The sequence below is a fragment of the Lontra canadensis genome, unplaced genomic scaffold, assembly GCF_010015895.1.
Source record: "Lontra canadensis isolate GAN:19392208 unplaced genomic scaffold, GSC_riverotter_1.0 scaffold54, whole genome shotgun sequence".
Lineage (NCBI taxonomy): Eukaryota > Metazoa > Chordata > Mammalia > Carnivora > Mustelidae > Lontra > Lontra canadensis.
In genome coordinates, this window is record NW_022631048.1 from 901,537 (window position 1) to 927,616 (window position 26,080).

The window sequence follows — 26,080 nt, forward strand, 5'->3', positions numbered from 1 at the left end:
TACAATAGGCTATGGAGAAGAAAGGATTTCAGGCAAAAAAGCAAGAATGAACTAAGGAGGGGGTCTCGGCCCAGCTAAGGTCTACAGTAAATAATCTTGGGGGTAATCAGATCGCGCACAGAGTCGCTGAATTATTACTCCTTTGGCCAGCATGGGAAAACTGTCACTGGAGATGGCTGGCTTAAAGAATCCAGGTGTTTAAACTTCCTTTTCAGTTATACAAGCCATTATGATTATAGTCCAGTCTTTGTAGTTTTTTTTCTTCCAGGCTTTAGATTTTTAAACATGAAGGGTATGTCTCAAAGGAAGTTTGATACGAATAGGATCAAATATTCCCGAAAGTCTTCTCTTGACGGGGCAACTAGTGGAAATGGAGAGGACATCCTGGGGGCTGTCCCTAGTTGCCTACAGTTCCCTGTAGCCTTGTTTAGAGTCTCTTGAAATAATTCTTTGTTTAATTGTTAGTCTAATGCATAGCTTCCCTGTTAGCTGAAAGCTCCAAAGGCCCAAGGGTCTTGCCTGGTCATAATTCAGTAAATATTTGTTGGGAATGAGTGGATTAATTAAATGATGAGGAGAAGTGGGACCACACACTGTTCTTTGTACGTGTCTCCAGCACCTTGCAAAATAGCCCCCCACCTAATGTCGTGGATAATGAATGAGCGAAGGGTTGTTTAGCATCACCATTTCCCAGAGGAGGTGGCTAGCATTCAGAGTCGGTTGTGATCCTGGAACTCGGACACAGGTCTTGAGCCTCAGAGTCCCCCAAGAACAGCTGCCCCACAGAGCAAGAGCCAGAGAGCAAAGGCATCTTGTAAGAAAATGTGAGCATATCTTGGCTATGGTGAAGGATACCGCAATCAACATACGACACAGTCTCTTCGAGATCCTGATTTCAATTCCTTCAGGGATATACCCAGAATGGAGATTGTTGGCTCAGACGGCAGATCAATTTTTAATGTGGGGGGGTGGGGGAGGAATTTTTTTACTGTTCTCCCAGAAGCTGTACCATCTTCATTCACACCAGTAGCATGCGAGGGTTTCAGTTTCTCCACATCCCCTCCAACATTTTCTAATCTTTTTTTGGGGGGGAGGGGGGAGGTGGTAATAGCTATCCTAACAGGTGTCAGATGATAACTCATTGTCCACAGTATCCAAGGTATGGAAACAACCTAAATGCCCAGCCATGGATGAATGGATAAAGAAAATGTGGTGGATCCATAAAATGGAACACGTTTCAGCCTTTAAAAAAGGAAGGAAATTCTGCTGTACGCAACATGGATGAGCCTTGGGATGTTATGTTAGGTGAAATAATCCAGTCCCAGAAAAAAAAATACTTCATGATTCTACGTATATGAAGCATCTAAAATAGTCAAACTCATAGAAATGGATAGTAGAATGGTGGTTGCCACCAGGAACTGGGGTGGGGGAGAGAGGGGAGGGGGGAGTTGCTGTTGGGTGGTTATAATGTTCTGGTTATATAAGATGACTAAATTCTCTAAGCACAACATTGTGCCTATAGTTAACAATACTATTGGTGCACTTAAAACTTCATTAAGAGGGTAGATCTCATGTTAAGTGTTCTTACCACAATAAAATCAAATAATAAAATAAAGTAGAAAATGCAAACAGAATCCAGGCTGGGCTCTAAGCAATCACTAGCCACATGCTTACCCATGAGGACTGTGACCACCTCCTTTGTGGCTTGGTCTCCCTGGACCTTAGGTATTTATTTTGTCTTTCTTTTCTTTCTTTTTTTTTTTTTTTTTAAATTTTTATTTATTTATTTATTTATTTGACAGATCACTGGTAGGCAGGCAGAGAGAGAGAGGGGGAAGCAGGCTCCCCACTGAGCAGAGAGCCCAATGCAGGACTTGATCCCAGGACCCCGAGATCATAACCTGAGCCAAAGGCAGAGGCCCAGCCCACTGAGCCACCCAGGCACCCCTTGTCTTTATTTTCTGAGTCCCCCTGTACACACTCTGTGCTTCTTTGCCCTACTGTAGAGCCAAGTTCTGTTTTGGACTCACATTCAGACACCACCCCAGCCTATGTTTGATTCCTAGGCACAATGGAGCCATTTTTGACCAAAGCCATCCCCACCAGATTTGCCCTGAAAATCATACCTCCTGTTCCAAGGCTATCATTTCTTTCCTTCTTTTCCACATTGGCCCCACATGATTATAGGTACTTCTGTCCTGAGTTCTGTCTCCCTTGCGTCTGAGCGGTGCCTGTCATGCCTGCACCCCCAGAGCCTTTGCAAATGCTAGGGGTGGTTGCTGTTAGGTGCAGCTCCTTCCTGCCTCTGTGTTCCTTTTCCTGACACACCTGTGGGCTCTACTCTGCCCTCAAGGCACTGACATTGTCAGAGGTGAAGGCTCAGAGGGTTGTCAAGTCCAACAGCTGTGGCGGGTTTCCCACGCATTGCGTGGAGCACTGCCTGCTCTGTGTTCTGGAGCCCTGCAATGCATTGCGAAGCCCAGGCTGAGGGGTCTAACTCCCCCCAGACCCAATGGCGATGATGAGCAAGCTCACATTTGCTGCATGTTTACTAGGTGTTGCAACTTCCTTATGTGGATTAGTGTACTTCATCCTCGTTTCTGAAGAAGGTACCATTCTTATTTCAATTTTACAGATGATGAAATTGAGCTGGCAAGATTAAGCAACTTGCTTGAGGTCCCACGTCTTGTAAGTGGTAGAGATGAGCAACCTGATTTCAGAGCTTCTGCTCCTCATCGTAAGGCTCTCATGGTCTCGTTAGATCCCTCCCTGGGGCTACCCAGGCAAAAGGAAGTTAGAGATTTATTTTCGGAGGATGTGTGATTAGAAGGGTGAACACGAGTGGAAATTGTGCAGTTAGGAGGCATTGGAGCTTTTGAGAGAGGAGATGCAGTGTTTTTTTGGACCTGTGGGAGGTGTGCTGTTGAGAAACACTGGACAGGATCTCAGAGGAGTTTTTAGATGTAACCATTTAGATTTGGAAGACATCTTCCTTCTCCAATCTTCCAGTACTGTCTTCCCCTTCCTGAATTCATTCTTAGACATTGGCTGCCATGTGTCTGATTTTTCTTGTTTCTCTGAAGTGTCCCCTCACTGCCCGGTGTCCTCTGTGGCCACATGTTTTCCTTTCCTTCTTCTCTAGATCCTTTGTAATAATACTCCAGTTATAATTGATAATGACAGCTAACACTGTGAAGCATTTATTACATTCCAGGCACAATGCTGGGCTCTTTCTACTCAGTACTCTGTTTCACCTTCACAGCTGTAATGCAATTGCTATGACTACCTCCATGTTACAGTTGGGAAAACTTAAGATCAGAGAGGTTGAGTAACTTATCCAAAGTCACACAGATGGCACCCATGAAGCAAAGTTAAAAACACAAGTCATTCTGACACCACACTCTGTTTAAAGACTTCTGTATCCTCCTTTTTATGAGTTCTATTTATGGGCTCAAGAAAGTGATTTTCTTGCATTTTTCAGAATCCTACTTTCTAGACATCTGATTCTGCTCCACATTGCTGTTCTTGACAAATAAACCGTCTAGAAATACAGTCATATTATCCCTGGGATCCTGTTACTTCAGCGTGGCCCTGTTGCTGGGAATTAAGTCTAGACTAAGAATACCACTTCCTGCTTGCTCAGCCTCCCAAGAGATGAAACTGTCAGACAGACTAACTAGGAACTTATCAGATGTTCTGCTTTTAGCAGACACTCCAGGAGAAACCCTTCATCACCAAACACTTCTCCCAAACAAAAATTTTATAATTTGCATTAGATAACATCATCCATATCCTCCATCTGATTTGGGATCCATCAGATACCAGATATCCAGAGTCTGGATAGGCCAGACTCTTACCTACACGGACCCTCAAAATGGAAGTAATATTTTTTAACTGAGGAAGAGAAAAGCAGTCCCCAACATTCAGGAGCTGGCCTGGCACTCACCTCCTAAACACAATCTCATAGAACATCAACGTCAAACAGGACCACTCTGCCCGTGATGGGTCGGGACAAAACTAAGGTCACTCCATAATCATGTCTGAAGGCAGACAAACACAAGAATATTGTCCAGACTACAAAATGACCAAATATTCATCCCTTCTGGCTACAGTGAGTGAGTACCATGCTCTCACCAATAAACAGCTTTGGTTTGACTTCGCCTTTCCTGTCTTCTTCACGAGACTTATTAAAACACTCAGTCATTAAATTGCCACCACTCCCAATGTGGAGCAAAGTCCCGCTTACCTCTGCCTCCCCACATCACTTGACCTAAGCCCAAACCCTCTGAGTCATTACTTTCAACACCTTCCTACCGCGATGCCTCCTGGCTTCCGTGGTAAGCATTCTCCCTCCTTCCAAAGAGGGAACAAATCAAAAATAGTTCAACTACATGATGGCCCTTGCTGAAGAACTGACCTACCTAGACACTCCTCATTATATACATTCTTAGATTAGCATATAACCAAAGATTTGCTTACAAGGTAGGGTGGGGTTGAAAGAACACAATAACTTGACCGGATGTGAGTTTGAATCCCAGCTTCTCCTCCTTCTTCTTTTTAAAATTTATTTTATTTTATTTTATTTTTTTATTTTTCAAAGATTTTTTATTTATTTATTTGACAGATCACAAGTAGGCAGAGAGGCAGGCAGAGAGAGAGAGAAGGAAGCAGGCTCCCTGCTGAGCAGAGAGCCCGAGGCGGGACTCAATCCCAGGACCCTGGGATCATGACCTAAGCTGAAGGCAGAGGCTTTAACCCACTGAGCCACCCAGGCACCCCTTTTTCCATTTTTTTTAAACAAGCTGTGGATTGGGGTCAGTTACTTAAATTTCCAGAGCCTGAATTCTAATGTCATGGGGTTGGTATGAGGATTGAAGGAGATGACCTATGTAGAATATTCTAGTGTGTTGCCAGACTCTTGCCTGATACTCTATGACTGTTACCTTTCTCTGGGGTCTTTCTGGGATCCCTTCTTGACTGGATTGGTTTGTTCTAAGTAAGGAATTTTATCCAACTACCATAGTCCACTCACAAATTCTAACCCACCAAATTTTGAAGATATTTAAACATTGTATGTAAAATTTCCAGTTTATTCTATTGGATGTTTTCTGTGCCCAAACTTACAGATATAATCAAGTCAATGAGTACTAATGTATTTTATTCATTCTGAGAAATGCAACTTATCCCCCATATTTTAATGTGGTATCTTAAGAGGAAGATTTGGAGATAAAAAAATGGATGTGTATTATAATCATCAGCATGTCATGGTTTAATCGGGAGCTTTTTTCTTTCTTAGTGAAAACAAAATATTCATGAGTTATACATCAATAGCAGTTGAGATTTGAAGAAACCTGTATATATTTTTAAATGATGGCATACGTTTTCTTTCACTATTTCACCTTTTCACAGTTGTAGTTAGTGGTTTGCTGTTTCTTATTTCAGTTCTGACCTTACCATTCTCAAGTCAAATGTAAACTCAACAACTAGATCTTAAAAGTATTTGGACTTAAAACCTTACAGTTATCGTCTGAGTCCAAGTCACGTTTGGGAGGCACATTTTTACATTATGAGCTCTGACACAGATCCAAAAATAAGTTGATATAACAAATAGAAATTGCAACACATTTGATACTGTCATGTAATGGAGTGAAAATAACGGTAAAAAACAATACGAACAAGTTCTGCGAAGCTTTTGTTCTATTTGACTTTAAGTGGAACGAAACCTTCAGAACAAGAGGACAACAAAATAATGCTTTGCTAAAAGGATAAAAGAATATGACCTAAGTCTATTAGCGATATAACACTCTATGAATGCACTCAAGTTAATAGCGTCTTTTAGCAATAGATACTTTTTCAATTACAGGAATGCTAAGGAATAAATAGACTAAGTGAGAGAAAAATGGTCATGGACACAGGAATCAGACTAGATGTTTGGCTGTTTGGTTTTTTATAACCAACTGTGGGGGAAAAAATGTCTAACCAAGGATCTATGGATGGGGCATGAATTTGCGTGTTCTATTCTGGATCCCTTCAATCGTGTTACAGTTGCACTGTGTTGTTACCCCTTCTCTGAAGATTTGGTAGCCCTTGGTAACTTGTTCGCAGTGAGCTGTGCAACATCCTTCTGTCTCTTCCCACGCAGTTTTGTCACAGAAGCTCTGGGACCATAAGGGGCTGTTAACTAGAGGGGATGCTACAGGCACACGTCATGTGGTTCCTCTGGGAGGCTCTCCTTCCTGTGCTTTGCTGAGTTTTGCATGATTCCTCTTCCACCCATCTTGAGTTGCACACAAGAATGATCGCAAACCCTACACTTTTGGTGGATCCATAGAAATACGGTTTTATTTCAGCTTTAAGAGATTTAAAATTTTTATTCCCCACTTTTAAAGTGGTGCTCTGGCTACTTTTGCAAAGAATGTGCTGTTCTGAGAGTAAATAACTGAAATGGATAGGCCAGACTCTTATCTACATGGATCCTCACAAATGGAAAAGCGAAGATGTGGATACGGAAGGAGAAAGTGTCAGGAAAATTGCCATAAATCACAGAGCAAGAATACGGGGCTGCATCTGGCATCAATTTTGTTGTGTTTTAAAAAGGATAAATATGCTTCCCTTTAAGAATGTAGGACCTACTCTTCCTGCTGTGAACCTCGTTGCTGGGGGTCCTCCCACAGGTTGCGGGCAGTGAAGACTTGTCGAGGGTTATTACTGTGACAGAGTATTCCTCTTGAATGTGTTTTTCTGCATACCCATGTGCTCCTGCCCTGACTTCTGTGAGATAGGATACCACAGTCTCTTGTGAGTGTCTGGTGAAAGTCAGGTGTTTCAGGTATATTTGTGCTTAAAGGTCACGCAAGTAAAGGAAGGAAGGAAGGAAGGAAGGAAGGAAGGAAGGAAGGAAGGAAGGAAGGAGAAGGGAAACAAGGAAGGGATGAGGGCAGAAGAAAGGAAGAAGGAAAGGGGTGGGTGGGAAGGAACGACTTATTTACAAACTCAAAACCAGTACTTTGCACACTTCACTGTGGGTGTGAATTACCTGGGGATTTTGTCACAATGTGGACTCTGATTCAGTGGATCTCAGGCCCGGATGGGCTGGGACCTGCAGATGGGAGTTTCCAACAAGGTCCCTGGTGACACCATTGCTGCTGGCCCAGAGATCATGCCTTGAGAATGGGGACCCTAAGAATGCAGCTGTCATGTAGCTAACTCATTATAAACATTATTTTAAGGAAGATGGGGGTGTTTATTTCTTAGGAATATGTCACGTTCTCTCTGGGAAAAAATGTGGCACAGAAAAATCTTGTATCTGGTGGGACCCACCCTTCACTCTCCTCCCATCATGCGTGCACCATTTCTAGTCCTCCATCACCCTCTTTCCCACACCTGGAACCTAGAGGTCTCCAGAGCCAAGTTCCACTAGGAAAATACCCAAAAAACATCATTTCTATCATGGCATTGGGGACTTACTGTGTTCTGTCTCCCTAAAACATTTGCATTTGATGCATGGGATAGTGTAGCTTTGGCAGCTAGTAGAGCTGGATTCAAATCCTGAAGCTATCACTCATTAACTCTGGGACCACAGATGAGTTACTTAGCTTGTCTAAAATTTAGCTTACACATCTGTAAAATGGGAATGATAATCCTGATAACACGGGGCTTCTATGGAGATTAAATGAGAAAATGTACATAAAATACTGAGCAAAGTGTCTGGCCTTCAGTAAGTATTCAATAAATGGTAGCTGTTTTGAGATATTTGAGTAGTAGATAGTCTAGCTGATAAGGACATGGGCTTTCCAATGATCAGATTGCCTGGGATAAGGTGTCATTTAGTTGTTACGTGAGTGATAGTGAGTTAACCTTTATAAAGTTTAGTTTCCTGCGTAAGTGGACATAACAGTCATAAACTTACATTACAGGGTTATTGTAAGGGTTGATAAAATAATATATACAAAGAAATCAATGTATTATTTAGCACATAGAACACTATATAAAGAAAATTATACTGATGTCTCTAAAAATAAGGATGGAGGGGAAAAGAGGGATTAGTTATTTCAAGAAGAAATATTTTCAGAGTTTTTCTCAGATATATTCTGTTTCTGGAGGATGCTAGGGAGAGGCACACTGATTCTTTAAACCGTAGTATACAAACAAGAAGATCCCCAGTGCTCTGTGACATACCAGTGTCCCCTAACATTAAACAGACACTGTTTAAGTGGAAAATGGAAAAAAAAAAAAAAAAGAAAGTCCAACGCAGGGAGTTTTTCATTAGTCTAATTTTTTTCTATTTAAAGGATTATCTTTTAAATGTGAACACACCCATGGGGCCCCTGGGTGAAGCGTCTGCCTTTGGCTCAGGTCATGATTCCAGGGTCCTGAGATTGAGTCCCCCTTCGGGCTCCCTGCTCAGCCGGGATCCTTCTTCTCCCTCTACCTCTCCCACTGCCTTTCCCCTCCACTTGTGTACTTTTTCTCAAACAAATCAATGAAATATTAAAAAAAAAAAAAGAAATGTAAACACATCTTTTTGGGTAAGAGAGGAATATTAAAATGCCTTTGTTTGATAACGACAGTTCCTGGCAGGTTTTTTTTTTTAAGATTTTGTTTATTTATTTGACAGACAGAGATCACAAGTAGGCAGAGGAGGCAGGCAGAGAGAGGGGGGAGCAGGCTCCCCATTGAGCAGAGTGCCCGATGCAGGGCTTGATCCCAGGACTCTGGGGTCATGACCTGAGCTGAAGGCAGAGGCTTTAACCCACTGAGCCACTCAGGTGCCCCTGTTCCTGGCAGTTTTTAAAGATATTTTTGCTTGGCAAAATTAAATGCTAAGATCTTCCTAGCCACACAATTATTAGCATGCCCCTTTAATTTGACTGATCTGTGACATACCAGACTCTGGGAAAGCCCGTGATCTGTGACAATCCAACCACCTGATCTTTGCGTCAGAAACGCACCCACCGAAGATAGAGGACCGCAAGTTTCTGCACCAGGGTAGGGGGATGTCTCTGAGATCCTGTATTCTGAGTATTTTATCAGAAGTAACTGTACCCAGAGGCTATCCTTTCCGATTGAAATAATGATTTATTCCATTGTAACTAACGGTTAAATCATGCTCAGAACATGGGATCATTGGCCTCCTTGCAACAGAAGGGTGGCGCTGAGTTCAGGCCTCTGGAAGGCATCTAGGGTCGCTGAGGAGCAGAGCGGGGATGATCCACTACTGTGGTTTCCAGGACACTTCGATGTGAGCCAGGATTTGGGGCTCACGTTACCATGACACAGCAATGTCTGTTTGACATCCCCCCTCCCTTTCAGGCTTGGGGTTTCCAGGTATCTATATGGGGCTGCTCAGTGAAGAGCATCGGAACACTGAAACAGTCTAAATCTGCTACTGAGACTTCTGATGGGGCAGCCCTACAGACTACCGTAGGGCCGCAAGACAGGCTTGCAGATATTCAAAAACAAACCTGAATGTTGTTAGATGAGGCTGGAGGATGGACTATCACAAGAGCTCCAATGACCTCTACCCCATACCATTGGAATGCCGCAGCGCTATAGCACAGGAGTTATGTGGAGAGACGGTAGAACATCTTTCCCGGTTTTGGCCTCATCTTCCTACTCTGAAACACACATGCACGCGCGTGAGGACACATACACGTGTACACACACACGCATTTTCACCTAAGCTTTTAAGGCAGGTTAATTAACTGCTCTGGTCCTCCTTCAAGCACATTTAAGGTCAGTTCTCAGTCATTCTTGCACGTTGTACCATCGGTAGCTAATGTGGGAGAACTTTTACAATAGGCCGATTATATCGTCCTGGAGTATTTAGAGCATGTCCCCTTGTCGGCAAGCTTGGCAAAGGTCCAGTAGCCAGCTAGTCAGAAGAGAAAGGGTGCGAGTTTGGTTTTTTTTTGTTGTTGTTTTTTTGTTAGTGAAAACACACTGTTCAAAAGCGAGGTCTACAACTCAAGAAGATATGTGACATGTTCTCGATGATTTCCCTTTTGCCGGATGCATGTCTTGTCCTCCCAATTTAGGGATAGGTAACTGAGGAGTCATAGGAAACAAAACCATGTTTTATCTTAATTTTCTACCAAATGTTTATGTGGTCATTGGTAGTGATGTCTAATAGATGCGCTGATGATTTCTGAGTTCAGTTTCTTGTTGGGGAAAAAGACCGTATCTAAATCCCTCTGTGGATGCAAACATTATTTTCAAAATGTGTATTGATTTGGAAAAATGACTCCCCAATGAGGGTATAGGTGCAACTTTCAAAATCTGAGGACCCTTTATAAGGAAGACCCTCGACAGAAAACTAGTAATCCAAAATTGTCAGTGGGAGTTGACAGTGAGCCAAATACAGGGGTCACTCTATGGGCCTGGGAGTGGCTGTAGACACCCGGGACTCCTCACAAAGCGGGGCTCTGAGACCACTGTCTGGCCATTCTTAATAATTTACCTTTGAAATTATGTCTTCTAAGTCAAGACTGATGGGACAACAAAAGTGAGTGAGTGGATGGGTGGGGGCTTAGAGTCTCTGGCCGTCTAGCCACTGTCTCCTCACTTCCCCCAGGACCTGCTCCCTACCCCTGGCACCCCAGGACCCCTGGAAGCTTGGCTGTGACTGTCACTCTCTCCATCCTGCCTTTCCTGGGGGCCTAGGTCAGGTGCACAGAGGGTCATCTGCTCAGTGTACGTTTCAACAGAGGCTCCCCCACCTACCCCAGATTCAGGTGTTTAGCTCATCCCAGCAAGGAGGTTGCAAACCTGTGGGTCTACCCAGGTGCCATGGAGGGAAACAGCAGTCTCGGGGAAGAGGAGATGGTCTTCCCAGCCTCACACCAGGGACCTGCAGTTTTATTTGGCAACGAACCCCACAAATTATGTCAGCAGGACCTGGTGTAGGGTTAAGCATGGATGAAGCATGAAAGGAGGAGACTCCATATATAGGCCTAAAAGCACCGGGTATACTCGACCGTCTTCTCCCTGGGCTGTGGCAGAGTCCTATCAATCAGCTGAGAGCAAAGACTTCTTCCCTGAGTTGGAAATAGTGTTAATTTAAAAAGACATTGTAAAAATTAGACAAACCATTTTCAGGAGGTTTAAAATCTGTGTCTAAATGTGTTCAGTTCACTTTGATACAAATCTCCATCATTTTAAGAATATCAACTCTTGGGACACCTGGGTGGCTCAGTTAGTTAAGTGTCTGACTTTGGCTCGGGGCATGATCCCAGAGTCCCAGGATTGAGTCCTGCAATGGGCTCCCTGCTCAGCGGGGAGTCTGTTTCTCTCTCTGCCTGCTGCTACCCCTGCTTGTGCTCTCTCTCTCTCTCTCAAATGAATAAATAAAATCTTAAAAAAAAAAAACCAACTCACTAAAGCATACATATACACCAGCATGCATGCATATTTTCCCATGCACACATACATGCATACCTATGGATTTACATACGTACATGGTGAGAAGCTGGCCTGCAGGACATGCGAAGGTGAGTTAGAATCTTTGCCCCGGAAGAACTCCTGTTCTTGTGAAGATAGCAGTCCTCGAGGAATAATCCATACCCCAAAACTCCCTCTGTGCCAGTAGTTTGTCATGGAATTTTGCTTTAATGGGTTTGATGACTCTCTGTTTTTTCATCTCTTTTCCGAAAGGAAGCATTTACAGAAGTGGAGACCTTTACTGGCCTAGATATCACAGGAGTTCAGCTCTGCTTTTATTAGATGGATGTGAAAACAAATGATAAAAAACTGTTGCAGGGAGACTGGAGAGAGATTTAGTAAATTCTGAGAAAGGAAAAAAAAATGTCTTTATTCTCCAGCACGCATAGATTAAGCCCACTGGTAGAACACAATTTTCTACTTTGGAATAATTCTGGTAGATATTACAAAACACCTGAAGATAATCAAGTTCAAATAAGGATTTGTAGGATTTCTTGTTATACTTTATCGAGATATCTCAAATCTCCCTTCGACTTCTCATGCATACGTGCAGCCTTTAAATAAATACCAGCCTTAAGAACCACTGAAGACTTAGACCCTCCCTCAGAGAAAACTGGATTTCCCTCCACTAAAGGCCAGGGAAGTCACCTGCTAGAAGAATAAAGAAATTCATTTATCACATGAATGTCATCAGACCTCTGTTCTCCAGGCTTCCATGAGTGAAGCTATAAGTACTTGTCAGCAGGACTTGCAAAAACACACAAACCCTTATGTGAATGAACGAACATTTAATTTCCAAGTGCGGCTTATTACTCTAGAGTCTCCAATTCTACCAGGAGTCTGGACGGCGTTCTGTATATAAATTCATGTGCGGCCTGTATCCTAAAGAAATCCCAACTGGCAAAAGCAGGGGCAAGCCATGGGAGAGGCTTGAAAAAGATTTTTATAGACACACTCACTCCCTCCTTGGCATTTAGGAATCTTGAAGAAACTGAAAGAAAACAGAGTGTAATTGAGGGGGCCCTCTGCCCTGTTTAGCTGGGTTCACATACCCAACATGAAATAATAATGCCTTCAACTGTCCATCTTATAATAAGCAACCTTTGAGTCCGCTTGCTGGCCGGTGAAAACCGCAGACAGTGGGTAAGGAAGGTCCGAATACCAGAAAAAGCTAAGCGATCCCTGCGACCTTTACATGATTATGTCCATGCTAATGTGTGGAAGATAGAAACCCAAACTCTTTCTCTCTGAAGAAACCAGTTTTTAAAAAATATATCCATGGGAGGGATGCCCAGCGCGGGGGAGAAGGTGGAACTGGCTTATTCTGGATAAGCAATCCGTATTTGCAGTTCTGGTTCCTTCTCAATCTATACTGGCCTCGTAGTCTCTTCACAAAGCGAACAGGATAAGGCTCCAGAAAGGAGTATACCCTCTCAGGATTAAAGATGTTATATTTGCTTCTTAAAATGACTTTTTTGGAAAAGTCAACTCCCAAAAGGGCCGGAAGGGGGGAGGGGTGGCTGGGAGCATTTAATCCTCTACTAGAATATATACCTTTGTTACCTGTGGAGTAACAGGGAGGTGCCAAGCCTGGGTTTGCCTTAGTTAATGAAAACGCATTGTATGAAGAAGAAGAAGGAGGAGGAAGAGGAAAATAAGGGCGAGAGGAAGAGGAGGAGGAGGAGAGGGAGGAGGAAAATGAGGGGGAGGATGAAGTTGGGAGGAGGAAGAGTGGAAGAGAGGGGGAGGGGAGGAAGAAGAAGGAGCAGGAGGAGGAGGAGGAGAAGGAAAATTTGCAAAAGAAAACGAACCTGATATAAGGAACACAGTGAGTGGTAGTTCAGGGAACTCTCAACTTGAGCTGGGTCGGGGGTGGAACTTTCAAGGCTGCTTGAGGAAGGCCCCGAAGAACAGAGTCTGGGTGTCCCCCTCTCATTTCTGCAGACCGTCCATTCCCTCCGCAGCAGAGAGATCTGCAGGCAGCTTTTCAGGTTTCAGATATGAGATCAACACCGGAAAGATGGTGTGGAAGGAACCCACGCTCTGACAAGCAGGCATCTCAACAATTGAAAATAAGTTTTACCTGAGCGTAACTCCTCCTCAGTGTTCCAGCATCTCACCATTTAGGATCTATCCTTTCCTTAAGAGACTCACACTAGGGGTCCCTTATCTATAGAGAATGGACTCCTATTGTGTAGCTACTGAACATTTTATGTTATAATCCCTTTAAAACCCGTTATCACACTCCTTGAATTAGTCCTTGATTACCCGGGAACAAATCCTGATTACGAAATTGACATATTTGAGATGGTTCTTCCCCTTGTGAAGCTAGAAGTCAACCAGGTTCAGACAGAAGGCGGCTCTGGGTGCAGACACTTGGAAGGCGAGGGGGCCATGCCAGCTCATGCCCCACGTGCTGCTCATGAACTCCTCACGTGTGGTTCCTCAGCACAAAGCAGATCCGGATTTGTGTGGGCAGCACCTACACCCCTTGTCCCCTCTGGGGTCCTCAGTCATTGGTGGGTTTCAGAAAACACACGTGTGAGCAACGAGCGATGTGAATCTCTATGTTCAAGAAGCTCCACGAGTGATTCTGGATCTCAGGCCTGAGCAGGAACTCAGGTCCAAGCCCTGGTCTGTGAGAATCCGGAAGCTGTTTGCCAGTATCATTTTGTCACATTTCCTGATCACGTTACCATGGACTGAAGTAAGGGTTCTATGTAAACCTCTAGCTTTGTGGGCTCTTATAGTTCAATGTCATACATTCATCAAATGATACAGAATACACAGGGCAGCATGGGTGGGAACGTGGACCACACACATAGGGACGGGAGTATGTATTAAGTTCACATGGGGAAGGCGAATGTCATGGGCAAATTAAATAATATTGGGACACCTGGGTGTCTCAGTCTGTTAATCATCTGCCTCCACCTCAGGTCCTGATCCTAGAGTCTTAGAATCCAGCCCTGCATTGGGGTCCCTGTTCAGCGAGGAGTCTACTTTTCCCTCTACTCTCCCTCTGTTCTTTCTCTCTCTTTCTCTCTCTCTCTCTCAAATAAATAAATAAATAAATAAATAAATAAATAAATCTATCTTTTAAAAATTAAATATTAAATACATTAAAAACAAGTTGAGTTAAATCATAGTATTCAACAAAATTAGCACAGACTTGCACTGTCCCATGAAATTCACAAATCTCTGTGCTCAATTAATCCTTATAAACAGCAACCCTATGAGGGAGGCATTATTATCATCCCAGACTTTTAGAGAAGCAAGCTGATGCATAAAGAAGTTAGAAAACAAGCCCAAGTTCACATACCTAGCTAAGTGGCATAAACTGAGACCCAGGCAGAGCTTAAAGTTTAAAAGAGCCCTTGCTTTTAACCTGGACATCAAACTCCTTCTTGTCTCTGAATTGGAATTGAGGTAGAATCTGCCAATAAGCTAATCATTTAAAGGTATTTCCAGGCTTATACTAAAAAATAGTAAATAGTCAAGTGGATGTCAATTCCTGTCTCCTGGGAATTCTACCACTCCCAAATTAAAAGCCAAACCTCTATTTCCACTAAGTGAATATTTCAGTCAGTGCAAATACCCTGTCTGCCTTAGGGACTGGGTGTGCAGAGTGCAGACTGTCCCTGCTCCACGAAAGCCCACAGGTGCTGCCTGATAAGTGCAGCCTATTACACTCAGAACAGGCCATGGAGAGCACTCTGGGCATCCCTGATCTCCAGAGAGGTCATGTGTGTCTTAGGATCCTGATCAAGAGGAACTTGCCCAGCCTGTTAAAGTTCATGTTTTCACGTCTGTGGCACGGGAAATAGGTGACCTCACAGTCTTCCCTAACACGCAGCTACGTGCTGCTTCAAATCTCTCGGAAACCCTTAGCCAATGTTATTTATTCATTCTGACTGCTGGCTCCCTGCTCTGGCTCTGAGAAGGCCCCTGATTTGGGAGCTACCTTCCAACCAGACAGATCCTTTTATGGTCCTACAAGGTTAAGCATGATACATGTGTTTGGGGAAAGTGGAGAAGTGCATTAAGAAGAGACATTACTTTTTGATCCTGGCAGGAGAGCATACATAATCTCTTCTAAAGCCTGTGAAAGACTTCATTTTACACATGAAATTGTGTGGAATTGCCCTGTACTGCCCTGAACATGGTTTTTGAGAATAATCAGCCTCAAGACAAGCTGCCCTGTGCTGGGCAGGGCCTCCAGCAACAAAGAATAAATTGTAAGCAAATGTAATCTGTGTAAAGTTATGGGCAACAAACAACAAACAACATCTCATTGATATAGCGCCTGTTCGGGACAGATCCTATCCCTTACAATAGCTTATCATTAAGAACAATGTCCAAAAGCAGACCTGGTCCACGTGAAAAAAAATTGAGGCCAGAGGGCCTAGCATAGCATAGAAAAGTTTTGAATTAAGACATACATGTATTTTAATGGGTGCAGAAGGGTTTTTCTCTCTTTCTGTGTATTGTAAAACTTTCTGCAGTCTGGTGTCAAAATCCATGCCCAGTGGGAATGAGGAAGCCACCCCAAAATTTTAAAGTGTCTTCAAAACTAAACCAAAATGGGTTTTTGGCTATTTCAGAATATGCCTAAGTGACCAAAAGCATCCCTCAGGGACCTGGGTTTGCTCTATAAAAGTCCACAAAGCCCTGCTGAGAATTTTAAGGCAAAGTTGGACTTGATTATATGAGAACAGAAAATATGAGATTCAACCAGCAAAGTTCACCGTATAAAGTGCCCTACTACTCAAGCATAATGAGTACATCACCTATAAAAAATTTAGAAGAAAGCTCTCATGCACATTATGAGGAAATTGTTGGCGTCTTATGATGGGTCATCTTAGCCTTGTTATTAAATGACAGCAATCATTAAAATGCCAAACATATTTTGACAGAATTCACTTTATAAAATGTCAGCAAGTCTGTGTTTTTATTAGTTTGTTCCAAATCAATTTAGAAATTTCAATAGAATGCTTGTAAGTATTCCCCAAGCAATGTCCAGTCCTGACTTTCTGCAAAAAAAAATATTACAAATTAATCAGATTTTCAGATTTCTGCATAATGGCTTTGCACATTTATTGCTTAATCCTATTATAAAATGCTGTTATGATTGACACATTGCAGTGGAGATAGAAGTCAATTGAATAATATGTAGCAGTCAATTTTATTTGTAGCTTAATGTGCTGAAATATTTTTTTCCACATTTCCATTATTTATAAGTCTGTCCCTTTGGAGAATATATAGAAGAATTTGTTTTAAATGAGCCAATAATACCTTCTTTAAAATTTATAAGCGTGACAGAATCGTATCTTTTTTTCTCCGCTGTCCATGTCATGCCAGTAAACAGGGTTTGAATTGTCTCCCACTTGCTATTCATAGGACAAACATCAGGAAAGAGGATCTCGTTAAGGGTGGCTTGGAATTGGATTTCAACCACCAAGAAAACAAAAGCTACTGAGTCAAGCCCCTCAAAAATTGCAGCCGGATCTATTTATTTATTTTTTGCTTACCTATTCATCTGTTTATGGTTCCTGCCGCTATGTTACCTGCTCCCGTCTATTCGGAAAACAGAGCACACCGCCACACACAGAGAAACTACTCTGTTTGAAGAAGATGTGAAAGACTTGCCATTTTGGTGCTTTGGCATCCAACAGGATTCTGGCACAGGCAGGAAAGTGTGATCCACACACAGCACAGCGGGGATCCCCGGAGTTAGGGTGTTATTCCTACTGTTTCATTTAGTGCCCAGGAAACTGGCTTCAGGACATCCCTGTGATGTCCAGGGTATCACCTAAGGTGAATTGAAAAAGGCCGTCTCTAAGAAAACACATTCATATGAGTTGGTATCTGCAATGGGTACAGAGAAAAGGCTTCCAAGGCTCTACAGTCATAATAAGGGATAGTACAAATGTACTTGGTCACATCTGAGATCTCGTGTTCTCTGGCTTTGGAAAATTAGATTAGCTATCTCCCGCCTGTGCATAAAGGATGCGGTTTCCCACCCACACAGGGCATTGGGATATGTGGTGCAAACCGATGGATCATGCAAGCCTGTTAGTGCAACTGACGATGGTGTCACTCCCCCCCCCCCCCCCCCCCCCCGCCCCCCCCTTCCCCCCCCCGGAATGACTGGCCACCCTGATTATCCATTAGCATAATTTATGCAGTTGACAAGTGATTTGAGCACTGGAGCTATTGATAAACCACTCTGGCATGTCATTTGTACCTTAATGTTATGTGACATCACAGGAAAATGGGGTCATGGGCAGTTCCCGGGCTGGATCTTCTATTAAAGGGAGCACTTCTCTTTTGAATTCCAGGGGCCAGAGGAAACCCGGCTCTATCAGACCCAGGCACTCCTGACCAACACCAGGCCAGTCAGAACCACCCCTCTTTCCCGGTTGGGCCGCAGGTCAGTATCTCTCAACTACTTTTCCATTAGGCTGCATTTAGGATGCTTTAACCATATAAATAACCAAATAAATAGTAATGAGTTAAATCCAATCAACTCCAACAGAGCAAACATGGTGATAAATTTTTGTGTGGGAAACTGTATGGCTGCATTATTTATTAAATGCCATCAAGGGAAAAAAAAGTGTTTGCAGAACTCCTCTCTTTTTAAAGGCAATGTTGGTTTTAATCATTTGGAAACTTTTTTTTTTTCATCTTCTTATAACCTACTTACCAATGTGCCGTTGGTTACCATGCAGTTTTCGAGAAAGTAAAACTTTAATGACTGGGGTGTGAAGAAAATTAAGTTATTTCAACCTTACTGGAACCATTTTTGAAATACAGGATGTGATTTAATATAAAAAAGTTAATGCAATTTTAATGCAAGTTCAGCTTATTGGGTTTGACAATACTGTACATCACATACAGCTCTTGCATTAATAAAGAAATACATTCATTATTTTTTAAAGTCCAATATTTGTTTTTTGCAGCCTGGTATGGTTATACGGAGGTGTAGAACACAATTATGAGAGCTGGGCTCTTGGCCGTTGTTGTTTTAGCTCTGGCATTTAGTGGGAAGCTTTCAGAGTTCTCCTGCTCTTATGGGAGAAGAGGCAGCTATGGGAGCCCGTCTCTCCCCTTTGCAGTCATTGTTATTCCTGGAAATTAATCACCTTCAGCCCTTTGAAGGCTCACCAATTCAAGATTTGGAAACCCACATGTAGGGCTTGGGTTGGTCCTCCCTTTTGTTCCAGTAGCCACCAAGTCTCCCTGTGGTCTCAGGTCCTAACATCCATCTCAGAGCATGGATGCCTTGGTGCTCAAGGACAGAAAGGCTGGGGAGGGGTGTGTTCGCCTATGGAAGCCCAGAGAAGGTTTTACAGGGACCCCTGGAAGCTGGAATCTCCTGGCTATGCCTTTTCTAAAAATCCCATGCTTGTGACATTGTGTGTATGTGCATGCATGTGTGTGAACATACCAGGGTTGACAAAGTCATGCCTCCAGGTCAGGTAAGTGTGTGACAGACCCAGACAGTGAGACATGGTTGGCACCTTGACAAGCTGGAGAATGCATGCTCTGCTTCCACCCCAAGAATTGAATTTTTAAAAATACTACATACCAACCCCCCAAATCTCTACCTGCGTGGTCTGAGAACCAGCAATTGGCCCCCGTTCTTATCATGATATTGCTGTGGGCAGTGATAGGAAATCAGTGATCTGAGGACCGGTTTATCACTTTTGTGTTTACTCTTGGAAAATATGTTGGTTTTGTGCTTTAGGGCAGCTTTATTTATTTATTTATTTTTCTGAAGAGAGGCAGTTACTTTTTGTGAATTTAGTAGACTCTAACGAACAGGGGCTAGGCCCTTGGAGACTGGAGTGGTCTAAAACCAGGCTGCATCTGGTGTCCCAGGGCTTCTGCAGAGGCTTCACCAGAAGGAGCCATGAGGGGAGGCTGTAGGCAGCGGCCAGAGGTCGGGTTCAGCCCTCCTCCCCTCCTTCTGCATATAGAGCAGCACTACTTTCTCTGAATCACTTCCGTGCATGACAGGGCATGGCCAGAAAGGGGTGAGCCATGGGTTCTGGAGGAGCCTGCCTTGGCATGACCCCACCCTCCCACGCCCACCAGATATGGGGTTCTGGGCAAATTACTAATCCCTCTGTATCTCACCAGTAGGACAACTGCATTAATACATACATGGCAATATTAGAATAGTGCCTGCCTATAATTCATTGGGCTTTGTATTATGCCTATATTTAATTACTTGTTACTTTATAGAATCATGCTGCATCAAAAACAAAAAAAAGTTGCCACCCCTCCATAAGAGTTTTGTCTTGGTTCCCCCAGAAGAAAAATGGATGTGGCATTATCTGTCACGTGGTTCCCAAAATAGAGCAGTGAAGGTCCTGGATAAAGGACTGTAAAACCAATGACCCTTCCGGTCACATGGCCCACTCAGCACAGGAATACTGCCTAGGTCATCCCGGTGAAGAGCCCACATCTGGGCTCAAATACGCCTGGTGCCCACAGCGCACACCGGCGGTGCTGCCTTTCCACTTTGAGCAATGGCTATTGGATGAAGGGTGGACACAAACCCGTGTTTCTGATCTCATATGAACTGAGCAAAGGATATTAGAGTAATAGCAAAAGCCATATTCAAAAGCTTTTCCAACTTATCCACATCAAATGCCAACACTTTTGTTTTCCTATGCTTTTTTCAGAACTGTTAGTATACAGGCACAATTTTACCATTTTAATGATTTCATTGTCACTGTTGAATGATTATCCAGTTTATTTTGTGTATTCTCGTATTATAAACATTTTCTGTTTTTCTAAAGAGGCGGTCATAATGATCCACTTTAAAGACCGTGTAATATCTTGTCAGGTTTAGTACTGTAACAAAGTATTTTTCAACATTTAAATATTTTTAAATGTAATGCATGTTTTTATGCATTTGTTTTTTGTCTTTTTGAATGGTATCTTCGGGCTACATCCCAAGGGTATATTCTGAGTCAAGAGGGGCTGAATATTTTGCAGCTCTTGATATAGATTTCCAAATTGCTTTCCAAAAGGCTTATAATTGTGTGTACGTCCTAAATCCACATGATGGTGACACTAGAGACCTACCAGCATGTTGTAACTATTTTACATCATTTTTGCTAACTTAATAAATAAAAAATAGTATTTTATTGCTACTTTTGAGCCAAAACAAAACAAAACAAAACAAAACCCTCTGATGCCAATGAGTTCTTTCTGGAACAAGAAAGAACAAATTAGCAAAGAATTTCAAATATGTAAGGTTAAGATCAAATGGAAATTTATTAGAAGAATAATATATAAGTGTAAGGTATTACTTTTAAAGGTATTCGAGTTCCTCAAAAGAAATCCAAACCAAATGAAGTTTGCCAAGGAAATAAATGAAATGTGATTTCAATTTTTTTTTTTTTTCCTACTGGTTCATTCTGGAACAGAGCGTGTGTGTTTACTCCTTGTTCAGGAAATTTTGGACCCTGCTAGAACTAAACCCTGAGAAGAAAATGCTCTGAAAGGCCACGTCTTGGTTCTACTGGAAAGTGAGCTAGGATTATCTGTTTCCTTGCAGCCACTTCTGACAGCACAACAGTTAGCCTCGGCTGTCGCTGGCGTGATGCCGGGAGGCACGCCGGCCCTCAACCAGCCCATCCTCATCCCCTTCAACATGGCTGGACAGCTAGGAGGACAACAAGGACTGGTCCTCACGTTGCCTACCGCGAATCTCACCAACATCCAAGGGCTGGTAGCAGCCGCTGCAGCCGGAGGCATAATGACTCTACCATTGCAAAATCTACAAGGTAACCTATTATCTCCTTGCGCCATGTAGGGCTCTATCCGCTGCCTGTTGTACTCTGCAGTGCTCACATGCCCTCGGCTGGTGAATGTGGTTCAGAGCTGCCCCCATTATCAAGGGAGATGGAAGTCTGGTGTAGGAAGCAAAGTTTCATGTTGTGTGTGAATCCCTGGCTTGCTCAAGCCCTGGGCTTTGTCAGTCCTGCAAATCATCAGAAAGTTAGATGTAAAATTATTCTGTTGTTATTTGAGGACCCAGATTATGATTTTGTGACTTCTTCAGTGTAGCCATCTACAAAGAAAAGTTATATGTGATTTGTTTGTGTGAGAAGTGATTGGAACATCTCCAATACAAGGTAGCATTTGGAATTCTTAATTATTGTTCTCTTTTTAGTTTTAATTATTAAACAGAAGTGTATTATTTGGGATCATACTTTATAATGAGAAAAACAGACTTGTAGATCGGGCCTTTATATTATGTGGGCATTTAATAAGAGCTGGACTCATTTAACTCTGGAAGGATATTTCTTTTGGTTTTACAAAGGGTTTCACTTTTCTAGGAAAGATTTGCTAACACTGATTGATAGATTGATTTACAAAAGATTCTGTCAGAGGAAGAATTTTATGGTGAAAAATGGCCTGAATATGATAGGATTAGGATGCCTAACAAAGAGAAAATGAATTCGTTTGAGGCTGCTCAAAGATGTTTGTTTTCCCCATTGATGTTAGCAATTAGAAAGAAATTTTTCTGCTTGCTTGCTTTTTTAATTTTTTTTCAGAGTGAGTTCAATGGGTTAAGTTATCAGAGTTAACAACTTAAAGCACTTTTTGTAGTTGGTCAAATGTCATCAGCCCAAAGACTAAGAAACAAACCATAGAAGAACTAGTTAATTCCCAACCCAAACTTTTTTACACACCGTATGTTCTAATATCCCTCCTATTGTTGCCACTTCTTGACTTTCCCTTTAATGTTTAAAACGAAGTCTCTCTCATACCATTAAGTTGTGCCAAGAAGCCCGCCATTCATAAATCATGCATGCTCAGGACACGCTAATGCACAAACTTTACTTGTTTAAAATTTGAGAGTGCCTGGGAGCCAGGATCCCAAGATTAAGCAAATAAGGCAGGAATAAACAAGGTGAAAGCAGAAGTAACAAAGTGTAGGGAGAGGCTTTCTAATGCAGGTGGATGATGAAATCTTAATGAAGAAATGGGCATTATCAAAATGCAACCTTCCATTTGCAACATCTGTGCTTATGGGAATATTGAATATTATAAATAAACATAAGCTCACAGAGCTCCTAGGTCATGAATTAATCTTGCTTGGTTAAAATAGATGCCAAAGTCAGAGTCCAAAAAAATCAAGCTTGTTGTATCTTTATTATGGTTTGGTGTTCTTAGGATTTTATTACCTGGTTATTTTAAGGGGCTCAAAGTTAGTGACTGTGGACTAATGTGGAATGTGGACTTCCATCAAGATTTTCTCTTTTCTTTAAATATCAAATTTTGGAGTGCTTATAGTTTGAAATTTAGTTCTTTGGGGCACTTTTGGTTTCAGAAAAGAAATCCTAAGATTTGTGTCTTGAGTGAGTCAGTTCAATAAGAGTTCTGACTCTCTTTACTGCTTGGTGCCTCTTACATGATTTTCTTAATGGTCTCATCTTCAGAAGTGTGTTGATTGGAGTTGATGGTCAAGCTCTTGTCTACTGCACAAACACAAGGAAACATGTCTCCCTTTGTCATCTCAGTGACGTTGGAAGGCAGGTGGTAAAATAAAACACCTCCTGTTGCAAGTCAGCCTATTATAAGGAAACCTTCCTCATCAGTCTTAACACTCAAGCCTCTCTTCCAACACTTTGTTCTTTAATAACCTTGTGAATGAATCCCCGTTCCTAAGTCACTGTTAGGATCCACGTAAATTCCCATGCAGTTCTGTTGGGCCTTGCTCTTCCTTTTGTATCTTCCCACATGATTTCTGGACCACCCAGACCTCACTAGTTTGAGAAGTAACCAACTTTCCTGGTTTGCTGGTGACTGGGGCTTTTCTGGGGACATGCGACTTTCACTGTTGGAATCAGGATAGTCCTGGGCAAACAAGAAGGAGTTGGTCACCCTGCCAGAAGTCCAGGGGCAATAAGAATGAGAATCAGGTAAATGTCTCAAATCTCCACAGTGCCCAAGATGGGTGTTCACCGCCAGAAGGGCAATGGCAGTTGGCTACCTTGTCAGCCAGCATCTAACCCAAGGGTGATCTCACCCGCTTTAGGAAACCTACTGTAGTCCTTGGCAATCCATAGGCAGTGTCTGTGGTTTGTGTGGTTTTCCAGGTTATATCACAGAAGGTAGTGGGACTCCAGGGATGGTAGCTGGCTGGCTGGCAGTCCATCTGCCGGAGTCCTGGTTGACTTTGAGACTGAGCCAATCCTGACATAATCCAGTTTCAGGCTCTTTTGAGGATGGCAACCTGGCTCATGGGCTATGATACCCCAGAGGAAGTCCTTACACACATTTGTGTCATTGACAGGGTAGAATGCTCCGCCCTTCCCCATGGCCCACCTTAGACAAGGAGCACAGTAGATTCCAAGGCTTTTACGAGTCTTGAAACCACCGGTAAGTCTCCCCAACACTAATTAACACCACACTGTCTTGGGTGGTTTTCTAAAAGAGCTGTGATCTGTCAATGTGATGGGGAGGGACTTAAGTGTTAAACCCCTGCTCTGAAATAGAACCTGTTTCCAACCTGTGCACTTGGCCCTGGATGGTTCCCCCTTTCCTCATTGTGAAACATTAAGGTTTATTCATGAAAGAAGCCTGCCATCTGGAATTATCTCTGACTCTCCTCCAGCCTTCCTGCCCAGCTCTTTCTTCAGCCTGTCCATGCTTCTAGCTCAAAAGCTACACATTTGCTACGAAAGAAAAGTGCTGACATCAGTTTCATTGTGGTTTGGCATTCAGGGATAAGTTTTCAAGTATCTTCTTCTTTACTAAAGGGATTGGGAGCCGGTTCATTTACGTTCACTGTCAAGTGACACGGAATTGCTCTCAGACCCTCACAGGCCATGATTGATGCATGTATTTTAATGAGCACTAATGACATCATGTTACACTGAGCAGCTTTTCTCTGCTCAGGCAGCAGGGGTCCTATCACTGTCTCCTCCTCTAAGCGTACTCCCTGCCAGCTGGTATCAGCCCTCACGGGAGCTTATTAGAAATGCAGGCTCATGGAACAGAATCTGCATTTTAAAAGAGTCCCAGGAGATTCCTACTTACATGACAGTTTAAGGAAGCCTGGTCTAGGGACCTTTTCCAAAATCCGTTTGGCAACTCCCCTGCTGTCTCCAGCAGTCTGCCCAGATTCTGAGCATCGTAGGGTGATGGGAGCCATGTGCTTGTGAGGAGTGCCCTTGCTAACTTTCCGGCTCTAACTCACCAAACCTGGCCTCTAATGAGGAGAAGGACTGAAAGGAATAACTTATTTGGGAATTAACTCATTGCTCCTCTTAGGACATTCACGTTCGCAAGACCAAGAGGCATTCTCTTACACAATTAAAGCACGGTTAAAGCCCTCGCTCTGAGATTTTATCCAACAAAAGCTTGCATTGCTGAAAAAGAGACCTGCAGGAAACCCATCTGCATAGCCTGGGGATTGTTTCCCCTTTCTCCTCAGATCCTTCCAGGCAGGAAAGAGAGCACACCTATGCCATCAAAGAAGGGCTTTTCTTGTAAGGAAACGGCTGGGAATTAGGAGATAGAAATCTTGCAGAATCCCAGGAACACCTTATGGCCCAGCCTCAGGGGCCCGGGACATGAGGTTTGGGGATCAGAGGACCCAGTGAGATTAGAGATTAGACAATAGGGATTAGAGTTTGGGGATCAGAGAATCCAGTGAACCACCAAGTTGCAGACTGTCTCATTCCCTCTGACTAGACAAGCCTGTACCCCTACTTCTAACCTGTCTCCACTCTTCCCTGTATCTCCATGTGACTCTTCTCTGCTGTGTTGGTTGACTTCTGACTAGCCCCTAATTTTAGTTCACTCATATTCTACTCTGTCTTCTTGGAGTACACGTATCTTCCCAACCCATGTACCTCTTAGGAACACTCCATTGCTATCTCTAGCATCTCTATCTTTATCCCCATCTCCATGTCTATCAACAGCTCAAACTCACCAACATTCCAATTCCCAATGGGGTGAGATTTTGCATTCTAGGCTATCTTGTAGGTCATTAGCCAGACTAGAGATTGACTGCCCTGTGTGGAAGTATGCATTCCTGTCCAGTCAGGTGTAATGTGTGTGGAAGGGGGAGCCGGGATGATGTGAAATGGAGCACGCACAGCATGCTGAAGAGAAACACTAGGGCCTCCCTCATCAGTAGAAGGGCACCAAGGGAGAAGGCTAGGTATTGGCCTGTCTGCTGAGATTACCATACAGATCAGGAGGTCCTCCTATGTGCCTGGGCAGAGATGGAGAACAGCTCTGAACTCAGAGATGCCATGGTTGGGGTCTAGGTTCTGAATAATTTAGGGGAAGTCTGTGGAAGTTCTGGCTGGGATTCAAGCCCAGATGTGCCCTAAAATCAGATGAGACCTAGGAATGATCTACTCCTCAACATTCTATGTCCTTGCATGAAATAGATACAGTTTTGCATTCTCTTCCCTCTCCTCTGAGAGCCCTGCCCCATGCCAAGCACCTCCCACCATCACCACTCTGGGTCCTTCCATCACTGTGTCCTTTGTCTGTCCTCTGCTCACAGGGATTCAGTTTCAGGAGACTATCAGCGAACCCACACCAGTGAGAGGAGACTCATGCTGACTATGAAGCTTCAAGAAGGAAAATGGCTCAGGAA

At 43.1% G+C, this 26,080-nt stretch overlaps 1 protein-coding gene across 4 annotated transcripts in view; it reads left to right on the forward strand.

Annotated features, from left to right (window-relative positions):
* Positions 1-26,080, forward strand: part of POU6F2 (POU class 6 homeobox 2) — a 419,114-nt gene that overhangs the window by 160,544 nt on the left and 232,490 nt on the right. For all 4 annotated transcript variants that reach the window (XM_032874946.1, XM_032874948.1, XM_032874947.1 and 1 more), the window contains exons 3-4: positions 17,778-17,869; positions 21,011-21,239. In XM_032874946.1, the coding sequence (XP_032730837.1) occupies positions 17,778-17,869; positions 21,011-21,239 (321 nt within the window). The remainder of the gene's footprint in view (positions 1-17,777; positions 17,870-21,010; positions 21,240-26,080) is intronic.